This window comes from Nansenia antarctica, assembly GCF_963989245.1.
Source record: "Nansenia antarctica genome assembly, chromosome: 2".
Classification (NCBI taxonomy): domain Eukaryota; kingdom Metazoa; phylum Chordata; class Actinopteri; order Argentiniformes; family Microstomatidae; genus Nansenia; species Nansenia antarctica.
Window position 1 is genome coordinate 32,561,386 of NC_137675.1, and position 13,658 is coordinate 32,575,043.

Here is a 13,658-nt window from a genome sequence, read left to right on the forward strand (position 1 = left end):
TGTTATTCTATTTCTCTTTTGTTCATTTATATGTTACCGCTCCCCTGAAGAAATAATAATAACAAATTTATCACAAAAAAAGAAACTCTTCAACTGTCCCTGCTGTCGGTCTCTCAGAGTGAGAGACGGGCTGTCACGCAAGAACGTACTGATGCACCCCCACACACAAAACAAAAAAAACCTTCCTGCACAGTGTTTCCCATTAATGACCTCGACTGTGGTCTAAATGTTTTTAGGGCGATTTCTGCTTTTTATTGGGATAGGGACAGTAGAGACGGGAAAGATGGGTGAGAGAGAGAGAGAGAGAGAGGAGGGATAACATGCAGGATAAGTCCACGCCCGGGAATCGAACCGGGGGAACCCCGCGTTTACACGACTGACGCCTTAGCGTGCTACGCCACCGAGCACCCCCCGCTCCTGTGGAGCGTAGCTTTGAGGAGAGGACAGTCAGAGAGGTGGAAGCTGATATCCCAGATATGTGCCTAGCAGCACAACTTCTCCTGAAAGCTTCCATCTTCCATCGCCCCGGGGGAAGGGAAGAGGAGAGAGCCTCCCGATAACACAGCTGCCCGCAGAAACACTCCAGCAGCACCGCCACATCAACCCTCCCCAGAGAGGCCGGCCGCTTCCACGGGACTTCCTGCTCACTTTATCTCAGAGGAGAGAGGCTAACCGCCCAGCGCTGACTCAGCAGGACATACACTCAAGGCACACACACTCAAACGGGCGCATGCTCACACACACGTGTACACGCGCCAAAAAACAACATCCAACTAGCAAGCGCAAAGAAACATTAATTGTCATTTTTTTGGTCAGCAATCTACCTCTATGGCATATTTTGTCTTTGTGCAATATCATATGGTCTTGTAGTTGCAAGAATGTACACTCACCAAACACTATGCTAATACTGGGTAGGAACTCCCTTTGCTATCAAAACAGCCTCAATTCTTCGTGATAGTGATTCCACAAGATGTTGGAAACCTTTGAGATTCTGGTCCATGATGACATGATTGCATCACGCAATACCCGCATATTTTTCCGGTGCACTTTCAAGCTGTGAATCTCCCGTTCCACCAGATCCCAAAGGTGTTCTAATCCGGTGACTGGGAAGGCCACTGAAGAACACTGAACTCATTGTCATGTTCATGAAACCAGTTTGAGACGACTTTTGCTCTGTGACACGGTGCATTATCATGCTGGAAGCAGCCGTTAGAAGATGGGGACATTGTGGCCATGAAGGGATTCACAAGGTCAGCAGCACTCAAACAGGCTGCGGCATTGAAGAGATGATTGATTGGTATTAACGGGCCCAAAGTGTGCCAAGAAAACATTCCCATGAATGTTGAAAACATGAATGAGAAGGTGTACAGGTGTTGCTAAAAAAGTGTTCGGTGAGTGTATATTAAGGATTAATAAAATACTGTCCAAAAAACAGTACATCTGAAACATGAAGTGAAGGATGTGGTGTGTGTGTGTGTGTGTGTGTGTGTGTGTGTGTGTGTGTGTGAGAGAGACTCACCCCACGTCTCTGTCCAGCATGGTGCCCGGGTGGAAGGGGGGAAAGGCGCTACCGTTGGGGGGCTCCTTTGGGGAGTACAGCTTGAAGGACTTGGAGGAACAGCCTAGAAAGGAGGAGGAGGAGGATAGTTTTAGATTTTTGGAGATTAGGTTCACATTACCGTATTGTCATTACATAGTACAAGACAATGCAACAAAATTATTATGCGTCTAACCAGAAGTGCAACAAATAGCAATTATATTGCAGTGAAAAGTAGCAGTGTTTACAGCAATCAGTAAAGTGCAAATGGTAGCGTGATGTGCAATGTCATACCATGTCATACAATGGTGACTGGATGTGCAGTGGTTACATATAAATGGAGATTATATACAATGTGCAATTGTACAGGCTATGATACATATATGATAAATATATTGTATATAGTGATAGTATACACAAATACACGCTGTGGGCTATGATACACAGGGATGGGCTATGTACAGCATGATCTACACAGAACACAACTGCAACTGTGTGGTCAGTGAGACGGTGTAGAGTTTAGATGTGTGTGTGTGTGTGGGGGGTTTAGTTTTTTTTCCGCACTCAGAGTGACTAACAATTTCATATTAGGCTAGGCTAAGCTTTATCAGAGTCTGCGCCTTTTAGGAAGATAGTGTTGTGCCAAAGTGTGTGTGTGTGTGTGTGGACAGGCTTATCTGGCCTAGTTTCAGTTGGCTGCACTCATTCACGGTCAGGCCCACTGAAACGGCCCTGACACACTGTCATGTCACACACACACACACACACACACACACACACACCTTTGCCTCCTCTAAGCAACTAGCTTTCTTGAACGCTCTGACACTGTCATGTCATGTCTCTCTCTCTCTCTCTCTCACACTCTCACACACACACACACACACACACACACACACACACACACACACACACACACACACACACAAACAGTTTAGTATCTCTATTTGCGTTCACATTTTACAAAAAAATTCTTGAACACAAACATTAGTAGCTGCATCAGCAGCATAGGACACTCGGTTGCTCAATGTGTTTCAGTCTGAGTCTAAGGGTACAGGTAACACCTTCATGTGCCGGCGCACGCACGCACGCGGTCATTTCTGGTCATTTCTTTCAGCAATGTTTCCGTGAACTCTGACAACGGTCCACACTGCCAGCTGTCATCACAACCTAACCACTCAACAAGCCTACAACCTAACCACTCCACAAGCCTACAGCACAACCTAACCACTCAACAAGCCTACAACCTAACCACTCAACAAGCCTACAGCACAACCTAACCACTCAACAAGCCTACAGCACAACCTAACCACTCAACAAGCCTACAGCACAACCTAACCACTCAACAAGCCTACAGCACAACCTAACCACTCAACAAGCCTACAACCTAACCACTCAACAAGCCTACAACCTAACCACTCAACAAGCCTACAACCTAACCACTCAACAAGCCTACAGCTCAACCTAACCACTCAACAAGCCTACAGCACAACCTAACCACTCCACAAGCCTACAACCTAACCACTTAACAAGCCTACAACCTAACCACTCAACAAGCCTACAGCACAACCTAACCACTCAACAAGCCTACAGCACAACCTAACCACTCAACAAGCCTACAGCACAACCTAACCACTCAACAAGCCTACAACCTAACCACTCAACAAGCCTACAGCACAACCTAACCACTCAACAAGCCTGCAGCTCAACCTAACCACTCCACAAGCCTACATCACAACCTAACCACTAGGGATGCACGATATTATCGGCACCGATATTTATCGGCCCGATAATGGGGAATTAATGTTTATCGGTTTTATTAAATTTTAGCCGATATTGAGCCGATAATATGAAGCCGGAAATATTTCTGCTTCCAGTTTCCGCGCTCATGCTGCTGCGCCTGCGTACAGGCACGCAGTGTATAGACGACAGCGAAACATGAGAGCTTCCCCGGTGTGGACATTCTGCAGAGTTTCTGAGGCAGATATATATATAATAGTGCGTTTGCAATTTGCAACACATGTTCGACAAAAGTTCGGAGAGGAGGGCAAAGGTCTACGAGTTACAACACAACGAATCTCATAAGTCACCTTAAGATTCTCCATTGCAAGCAGCACGCTGTATGGAAGGAATATCAAGCAGAAGGTAGCCTAGCCGCGGTGCCTATTGAACACGCATTTGAATTGTATTCAGTTTGTATATTAGGTAACACCAATGGAAAACGTGTCTATTATTTAGGTGAGAATGTGAATGTAGGCTATACAAGACAAGTTGTTTACAAGGAAAACATGCACTTTTTGTTTTTCCATGTCAGTGCAATTTATTTTGAATTCTTATGCAAAACATTTGATGGGCTTTATCACAACCTACCTCATCCTCATGCACTAAAAGTAGCATAGCCCTTTTCAGTTGCTTTATTAAGCATACTAGTGTAGCCTACTATGTGCCTTGTGTCATTCTGTTTATCTGCAGACTAAGCAGCCATTTGGCACTAGTTTCTGTAAAAGTTCTATAACACTTTTGGTTCTTTAAAAGTCTTTATTTTTGTATTGACTGATGCACTTTATTTATTTATTTTTTGATATTTTATTTATGCAATTTACAGGGATAGACAAGATGCACTTTATTTTTGACACTTTTTTGATCTAATTACTCTTAGGTGAGCCTTTTTGTTTTCATAAAAGGAGGCCAGATCTTGGCTAAAAAAAGCATTGTGCACTGTCTATAACAGATTCTGTTTGTTAGAGGTAATAATAAATGAACATTTGAAGAGTCAGAAGTGTTCTCTTTGTTGTGTTAACAATAGTGATGTAAGTTAGATTTGGTGAGATCACTATGGAATATTAAATCATCAATCTTTGCTCACTACATATAGGGATGCTCCGATTTATCGGCCACCGATTTAAATCGGCCGATTTCACTCCAAATGACTCGATCGGTGATCGGCAAAAACCGATCTTTTTTTTTTTTTTTTTTTCTTCCCTGGGGAAGACAGATAACTGAACAGAAAACATAGGAGGATGTAACAGTATGTAAACCATGAAGGCCACGTTTATGATGTCTTTTATACAGCCATATCACTGACTTGGGCTTCAGGCCCTAACTGGGTGATAGGCCAGACTTTTACTATGCCATAAAAATGGGTCTGCGTTTGCTTGGTGCCTAATGGATCAAAACTTTTGTCTAAAAAGCAAAAAATATGTAGGCTATCCAGTCAGTAGGCCTACAGTTATGTATTTTCAAAAAAATCGGTATCGGTATCGGTTGATCTTGAGGAAAAATATCGGTGATCGGTATCGGCCCCAAAAATCCAGATCGGAGCATCCCTAACTACATAGCCTTTCTTACCTTCAGGTGTGCATGAACTACAGGTTATCAACTGTGAAATTATATCTGTTCTCATATCGGTTATCATATCGGTTATCGGCCACGAGAAGCGGGTAAATATCGGTATCGGTATCGGTTGGAAAAAATGCATATCGTGCATCCCTACTAACCACTCAACAAGCCTACAACCTAACCACTCAACAAGCCTACAACCCAACCACTCAACAAGCCTACAACCTAACCACTCAACAAGCCTACAACGTAACCACTCAACAAGCCTACAACCTAACCACTCAACAAGCCTACAGCTCAACCTAACCACTCAACAAGCCTACAACCTAACCACTCAACAAGCCTACAGCACAACCTAACCACTCAACAAGCCTACAACCTAACCACTCAACAAGCCTACAGCACAACCTAACCACTCAACAAGCCTACAACCTAACCACTCAACAAGCCTACAGCACAACCTAACCACTCAACAAGCCTACAGCACAACCTAACCACTCAACAAGCCTACAGCACAACCTAACCACTCAACAAGCCTACAACCTAACCACTCAACAAGCCTACAGCACAACCTAACCACTCCACAAGCCTACAGCACAACCTAACCACTCAACAAGCCTACAACCTAACCACTCAACAAGCCTACAGCACAACCTAACCACTCCACAAGCCTACAACCTAACCACTCCACAAGCCTACAACCTAACCACTCAACAAGCCTACAACCTAACCACTCAACAAGCCTACAACCTAACCACTCAACAAGCCTACAACCTAACCACTCAACAAGCCTACAACCTCACCACTCAACAAGCCTACAACCTAACCACTCAACAAGCCTACAACCTAACCACTCAACAAGCCTACAACCTAACCACTCAACAAGCCTACAACCTAACCACTCAACAAACCTACAACCTAACCACTCAACAAGCCTACAACCTAACCACTCAACAAGCCTACAGCTCAACCTAACCACTCAACAAGCCTATAGCCTAACCACTCAACAAGCCTACAGCTCAACCTAACCACTCAACAAGCCTACAACCTAACCACTCAACAAGCCTACAGCTCAACCTAACCACTCAACAAGCCTACAGCACAACCTAACCACTCAACAAGCCTACAGCTCAACCTAACCACTCAACAAGCCTACAGCTCAACCTAACCACTCAACAAGCCTACAGCTCAACCTAACCACTCCACAAGCCTATAACCTAACCACTCCACAAGCCTATAACCTAACCACTCAACAAGCCTACAACCTAACCACTTAACAAGCCTACATCACAACCTAACCACTCAACAAGCCTACAACCTAACCACTCCACAAGCCTACAACCTAACCACTTAACAAGCCTACAGCTCAACCTAACCACTCAACACGCCTACATCACAACCTAACCACTCAACAAGCCTACAGCACAACCTAACCACTCAACAAGCCTACAACCTAACCACTCCACAAGCCTACAACCTAACCACTCCACAAGCCTACAACCTAACCACTCAACAAGCCTACAACCTAACCACTCAACAAGCCTACGCTACAACCCAACCACTCAACAAGCCTACAGCACAACCTAACCACTCAACAAGCCTACAACCTAACCACTCAACAAGCCTACAACCTAACCACTCAACAAGCCTACAGCACAACCTAACCACTCAACAAGCCTACAGCACAACCTAACCACTCAACAAGCCTACAACACAACCTAACCACTCAACAAGCCTACAACCTAACCACTCAACAAGCCTATAACCTAACCACTCAACAAGCCTACAGCACAACCTAACCACTCAACAAGCCTACAGCTCAACCTAACCACTCCACAAGCCTACAACCTAACCACTCAACAAGCCTACATCACAACCTAACCACTCAACAAGCCTACAGCACAACCTAACCACTCAACAAGCCTACAACCTAACCACTCAACTAGGGATGGGACGTTTTTATCGTTAATCGCGATAAAAACACCCGCGATAACTTAATCGTGGAGAATTTCAATTATTTAAATAATCGTCATAATTGTATGTTATGAATTAACTGTGTTTAACAAAATGTCTGGCGCTATTTTTCAGCCTAGGCTACATTACTTTTGCAGTCAAGTTAGCGACTGTTACTGTAATATAATTGCGTTTCCTCACATGAGCCACGCGCGAATATCCTCACAGAACTTGTCACGCGCTATTGTTCAGCCTGCATGGGTAACGTTACTGTCAAGTCAGCCTTGTCAGTCAGTCACTAGGTAACGTATGCTAGCCTACTCACCATGGCTGTCAGTCAGTCACTAGGTAACGTATGCTAGCCTACTCACCATGGCTGTCAGTCAGTCACTAGGTAACGTATGCTAGCCTACTCACCATGGCTGGTGAAAAACTTTAGACGGGATACTGTCATTGGCCTTCCTTGTTATTACCAGGCAGTGACAGTCTATGGCTGCAAAAGGCACGGTCGCCCCTAAGCTTTAGCAAATATATTGTGGTTTACTTAATACTGTTCAGCACTTGAGGTTACATGCAATGCATGACTTGTGCTATATAGGCTAAATAAAATTATGAAAGCGGCAAGTAGCAAGTGTGCGCATCAAAGGCATTAGGCACGTAACATCCATGCTGTATAAACACATGACAACCGTCCGTTATTTCCCGAACTTTGCCCGAACCCCCCGCAAGGACCCGGGGAACAACGGCACGCTCCCCGCGGCTGCTATCAGACTGGCCGCGGGAGTGAGTGTTGAGGGAGAGAGGAGACGGCAACCCTCGCTCGCCATAGACTGTATCCCTACTTGTCTCTCCTGAGCTCGGTTGTAACGTGAACCATGGAATACAGGATATGTTAGATGCTTTACAGTAATTCCCCAAATGACCAGAAAAGGAAGTTAGATTTGTCGCTGGTCGCTTTTGACTAATTAAGTCGCCAAGGGGCTCTGGAAGTTGGCAACACTGGGAGTGCGTTCTTTAAACTTCCTTGGGTACGTTAATGAAAGGTGCTGATTGGCCGAAAAGGAGTTAGGTCAATCAGCGCTCGATTGCTCTTTCTTAAGGACCCGGATTATGTCCAGAGATAGAATCTAGTGCCACTAGAATCTGAATTACTGACTTAAAATGTCATAAAAATACAACAAAATCTAAGTTAAAGTGATTACAGTGTGTTTTATTGGCATTCGAAAAAAATAAAACTTTTTTTTATTTTTTTATTCTCGCGATAATATCGTGGATCGCGATTATTTTGCCCATGATAATCGTGATATGACATTTTCTAATCATCCTACCACTACACTCAACAAGCCTACAGCTCAACCTAACCACTCAACAAGCCTACAGCTCAACCTAACCACTCAACAAGCCTACAACCTAACCACTCAACAAGCCTACAACATAACCACTCAACAAGCCTACAGCTCAACCTAACCACTCAACAAGCCTACAACCCAACCACTCAACAAGCCTACAGCTCAACAAGCCTACAGCTCAACAAGCCTACAGCTCAACCTAACCACTCCACAAGCCTACAACCCAACCACTCAACAAGCCTACAGCTCAACAAGCCTACAGCTCAACCTAACCACTCCACAAGCCTATACCTAACCACTCAACAAGGCTACAACCTAACCACTCAACAAGCCTACAACCTAACCACTCAACAAGCCTACAACCTAACCACTCAACAAGCCTACAACCTAACCACTCAACAAGCCTACAACCTAACCACTCAACAAGCCTACAACCCAACCACTCAACAAGCCTACAGCTCAACAAGCCTACAGCTCAACAAGCCTACAGCTCAACAAGTAGGGATGCTCCGATTTATCGGCCACCGATTTAAATCGTCCGATTTCACTCCAAATGACTCGATCGGTGATCGGCAAAAATGGCCGATCGCAAAAACCGAAAAAAAAAAAAATCCTGGGGAAGACAGATAACTGAACAGAAAACATAGGAGGACGTAACAGTATGTAAACCATGAAGGCCACGTTTATGATGTCTTTTATACAGCCATATCGACTGACTTGGGCTTCAGGCCCTAACTGGGTGATAGGCCAGACCTTTAATATAGGGATGCACCGAACATTCGGCCACCGAATGTATTCGGCCGAATATCGCAAAATAAAGCACATTCGGTATTCGGCCGAATGTGTGAAAACACAGAATGTTTACCACCGAATAGTGGGCGTGTTTTGATGAAGTTCCAGCGCCATCTAGTGGCGAAGATAATACCTATACTGATCCGATCTGGATCTCTCATAAACTGAACACGGACATTTCATTGAGTTAGATTCGTTCATTATTATTTTTGTAGCACTGCATTTTTTCTCTACAGTGTGAACACGAAGTGCAATTTGTTGAAGATATTCAGTGATATAAATATATAGATATATAAATAAACAAAGGACACCTTTTACACCCATTATGAGTGTTTACAGTGAGAGTGTGGGAGAGTTCTTAGATACTCATCTTTTTCGCAGCCATCTTTATTTTATTTATTGTGCTTTGTTGGTATAGACTGATGTCTGCTGGAATGTTCAATAAAAGTTATTTTTTTTCAATCTCAATTTCTTTCTTTGAGAAGCATGAATAAAAAGCAAAATGTATTTAGTTTATGCAATGATAAAATTAAAAACTGCCGATACACATTCGGTATTCGGCCAAGTGTTTCCTTAAATTCGGCTTCGGCCAAGAATTTTCATTTCGGTGCATCCCTACTTTAATATGCCATAAAAATGGGTCTGCGTTTGCTTGGTGCCTAATGGATCAAAACTTTTGTCTAAAAAGCAAAAAATATGTGGGCTATCCAGTCAGTAGGCCTACAGTTATGTATTAAAAAAAAAATCGGTATCGGTTGATCTTGAGGAAAAAAATCGGTGATCGGTATCGGCCCCAAAAATCCAGATCGGAGCATCCCTATCAACAAGCCTACAGCTCAACCTAACCACTCCACAAGCCTATAACCTAACCACTCCACAAGCCTATAACCTAACCACTCAACAAGCCTACAACCTAACCACTCAACAAGCCTACAACCTAACCACTCAACAAGCCTACAGCTCAACCTAACCACTCAACAAGCCTACAGCACAACCTAACCACTCAACAAGCCTACAACCTAACCCAGGCCTATTCAATTAGCGGGCCGCATGCGGCCCAGACGTGACCCCCGATTGGCCCAGCCATAAAAGCAGAGAAAAACGTATTTCGCAAGTGTTCAGAAATTCATGCAGAAATGTCTACAATAGTAGCCTACAGAACGTGAATATAACAGCACTCTAAACAAACTAAGCGGGGAGCTTAAAACAACAATGGACAATTAATTGTATTCGCTCCACTTCGAGCCTCCAACATTATTATTATTATTAACTTATTCCGCAAGCTGCTGTCAGAAATGTCTGCTGAGCACCATGATCTGCTTTTGCATAACGACGTCAGGTGGCTGTCCAAAGGCAAGGCACTGGAGCGTTTCTGTGATCTCAGAGAGGAGATTACAACTTTCCTCCGCGGCAGCAAGCAAACGAAGGCAGAAACACACTTGAATCGCATACTGGACGACAACTTCATGGCTGATTACTGCTTTCTGAGCGACATGTTCAAACACCCGAATGACCTAAATGTGGGGCTACAAGGCAGAGACAAAACTGTGATTGATCTTGTGGAACAGACGCGCGCGTTCCAAGTCAAACTGGACCTTTTCGCGGCCGACTTCTGCACCGGCAGAATGCTGCATTTTTCCGACGCTCCGCAAATGCGTCTCATCCACGGCACACATCACAGATGTGATGACTGTTTTCATTGCGAGGTTGAAAGAGAACTTTGCTGGTCGACTGGATGGACTTGCTCTGCCCGCAGAGGTGATGGGCTTTGCCAGAGACCCGTTCACTGCTGCAATAGAAGGGGACTTATCGACCAGAGGAAAGGGACTGGGAGTGGTACCTTCCATCGACGAGGGGAAATTCATACTCGAACTTGTTGACATGCAGTCATCCGTAACCATGGCACAGGAGCTTCGCACTAATTGATAGGGCTGAATGATGTTTTCATAAATGTTAAAATGATAGAGTTAGATGTTCTATATAATTCTGTGTATCACTGTGTAAACTCTACAGCCTGTCTCTGGGCTCTGTTAATGATTGTGTGAACCTTGTACACCCTTGTACTCTGGACTCTGTTTATGAACTTTTCCTCACCCATTACCCCTCGTGTTATTGTCCCTGAGCCAATCAAAACAGAGAAAGTCAGCTCGCCCCTTCTCTCCCCTGCTACCAAGAGGTCACTTTTCGAAAACAGGTTTTGGTCGCTCACGGCCACATCTGTTAATGATTCATTCTGAACACCACCCCCCTTTTCTAGGACTCTGATAGGATCACAAACTGCCTCCTCTTTTCCATTTCTGTTAAGAATAAAATGACCTGCTCCTTGCAAGATAAGGCAGTCTGAATTCGGAGTCTCTAAGGGGAGACTTCGCATTCATTCTCCTTGCAAGAAAATAACGATCATGATGAACTCCGTGTCTCTTTGTTGTTTAAAGTCTACTACGGTCTGTTTGAACTAGCGATGGGTTAGCATGGCTTGCTTTACAACCAAGCTGAACAGAATATAGCATTTAAGCCCAGAACCAACCCGACACTAATGGACCTGCGAAGTTTTGGAGTGATGTCAACGTGCACCAGTTCCCTAACGCTAAGAAAGTAGCAATCCATGTGCTCAGTATGTTTGGATCAACATACACCTGTGAATCAAGCTTTTCACACATGAACACAATAAACAGCAGCTCTCGTTGTTCCCTGACTGACAGTACTCACCAATGCCTTCGGATTGCATTGACATCTTATGAGCCAAATGTCACTGCTCTTGTTCAGAATAAAACATGTCACTTCTCACACTAAGAAAGTCAACTGGGTAAGATTAGATTAGATTAGATTCAATTTGATTGTTTAACTATAATTGTAACGTGTTAAATTGTGCACTCAAGGCGTTGATGGTTATTTTCATTCAGTTAAAAGCACTTTGTGATGTGCCTGGGTCAGCTATGACCAACATTTATATTTTACAAAAGGAAATGTTTTTATTGGTATACTACTGTACACTTTTTTATGCACTTTGAGATGACTTTTGACGTGCCTGTGTCAGATGTTACCTAATTTAAAAGGAAAACTATAAATAAACTGCTTGTATTTCATTAAGCCTACATTCATTTGTGTTGGTTTGAAATGTGTCATTACCTGGTGCCTAGGCTACTGGCCGCTGAAAATGTCTGGCCCAGAAAAATTTCTTGGTTTTCAAATCTGGCCCAACTGAATTTGTAATTGAATACCCCTGACCTAACCACTCAACAAGCCTACAGCTCAACCTAACCACTCAACAAGCCTACAACCTAACCACTCAACTAGTGTTATTCCGATACCGATACTAGTATCGGCATGGCCACCGATACGCACAAAAATGCTGGTATCGGTATCGGCGAGTACTAACAAATAATAACACCCGATACCAAACTCTTGTTCAAACGCAGCACGTTGCGCAGCACGAAGCCTGACACAGCCTTCCTAACACAGACATGCCCAGACATGCCCCTCTGCTGGAACGCTATTGGCCCAGAGCAGCTGCTCTCAACCAATGGCGTGGCAGCTTTTCACTATCGCGGAAAAACAAACACGCATGGAGATATTTCAAGGTGGATAGTCCGGTGTGTACAACGGCCAAATGCACAATTTGCGGTCTCAATGTGTCGAGGGGTGGCACTAAAGCTGCCAGTTTCAATACTAGCAACTTAATTAAGCATTTAAAGGCAAAACATATTAAAGAGCACGAAGAGTTTCTGTCATCTACTGCAGCTGCGACAGCAAGCAAGAGAACGGATGGACCAAAACAACAAACGCTGAGTAGCTCATTCCATAAAAAGGACCAGTGGGATGCGACGAGTGAAATGGCAAGAAAGATGACTGAGAAAATGTCTGAAATGATTGTGCTCTGTGACCTGCCCTTTGTTGACAATGTGGGATTCCGCCTTTTTATGGCTCACGCTGTACCTAAATACAAAATACCAGGTCGCAAATACATCACGGAGACGGCCGTCCCTGCCCTCAATAAGAAGGTGACTGAGCATGTTTCAGATAAGCTAGGAAAGGTGCAGGCCATCAGCTTCACTACGGATATTTGGACCAGAGACGTCTCCCCACTGTCCCTGCTTAGTTTAACTGCTCACTGGGTGGACTCCGAATCATACAACCGGGAAAGCGTTGTGCTGCATGCAAACGAGTTCAAGGGGTCCCACACTGGTGAAGCAATTGCAGAAGCAATTGAGAGTATGCTGCTTAACTGGAACATCTTCAGGTTTTGAGCAGTGCCAGACTAAGTGTAACTCGCCAGACTAATAATTTTACATCGAGGTGAGTATGCGGCTCAAAAAACATGTTTTTTTGTTTTGTTTTTTCAAACGCCGTGGTATCGGATCGGTACTCGGTATCGGCAAGTACTGCACGGTCAGGTATCGGTATCGGTATCAAAAAATGGTATCGGAACAACACTACACTCAACAAGCCTACAACCTAACCACTTAACAAGCCTACAGCACAACCTAACCACTCAACAAGCCTACAGCACAACATAACCACTCAACAAGCCTACAACCTAACCACTCAACAAGCCTACAACCTAACCACTCAACAAGCCTACAGCGGGGTTGCTGTTCTTCCTGATTATTCCTGCTGTGGCTGTGATGGTCAGGAGTGTCTACGTTCACCTGTTGTGTGATGGTCAGGAGTGTCTACCTTCACCTGTGATG

General features: G+C 44.2%; 1 protein-coding gene across 4 annotated transcripts in view; it reads right to left on the reverse strand.

The window, feature by feature from the left end:
- Positions 1 to 13,658, reverse strand: part of ldb1b (LIM-domain binding 1b) — a 72,320-nt gene that overhangs the window by 24,907 nt on the left and 33,755 nt on the right. For 3 of the 4 annotated variants that reach the window (XM_080522497.1, XM_080522496.1, XM_080522498.1), the window contains exon 2: positions 1,520 to 1,622. The exons of the other annotated variant lie outside the window; for it this stretch is intronic. In XM_080522497.1, coding sequence (XP_080378623.1) covers positions 1,520 to 1,622 — 103 coding nt within the window. The remainder of the gene's footprint in view (positions 1 to 1,519; positions 1,623 to 13,658) is intronic. 4 annotated transcript variants of the gene reach the window in all.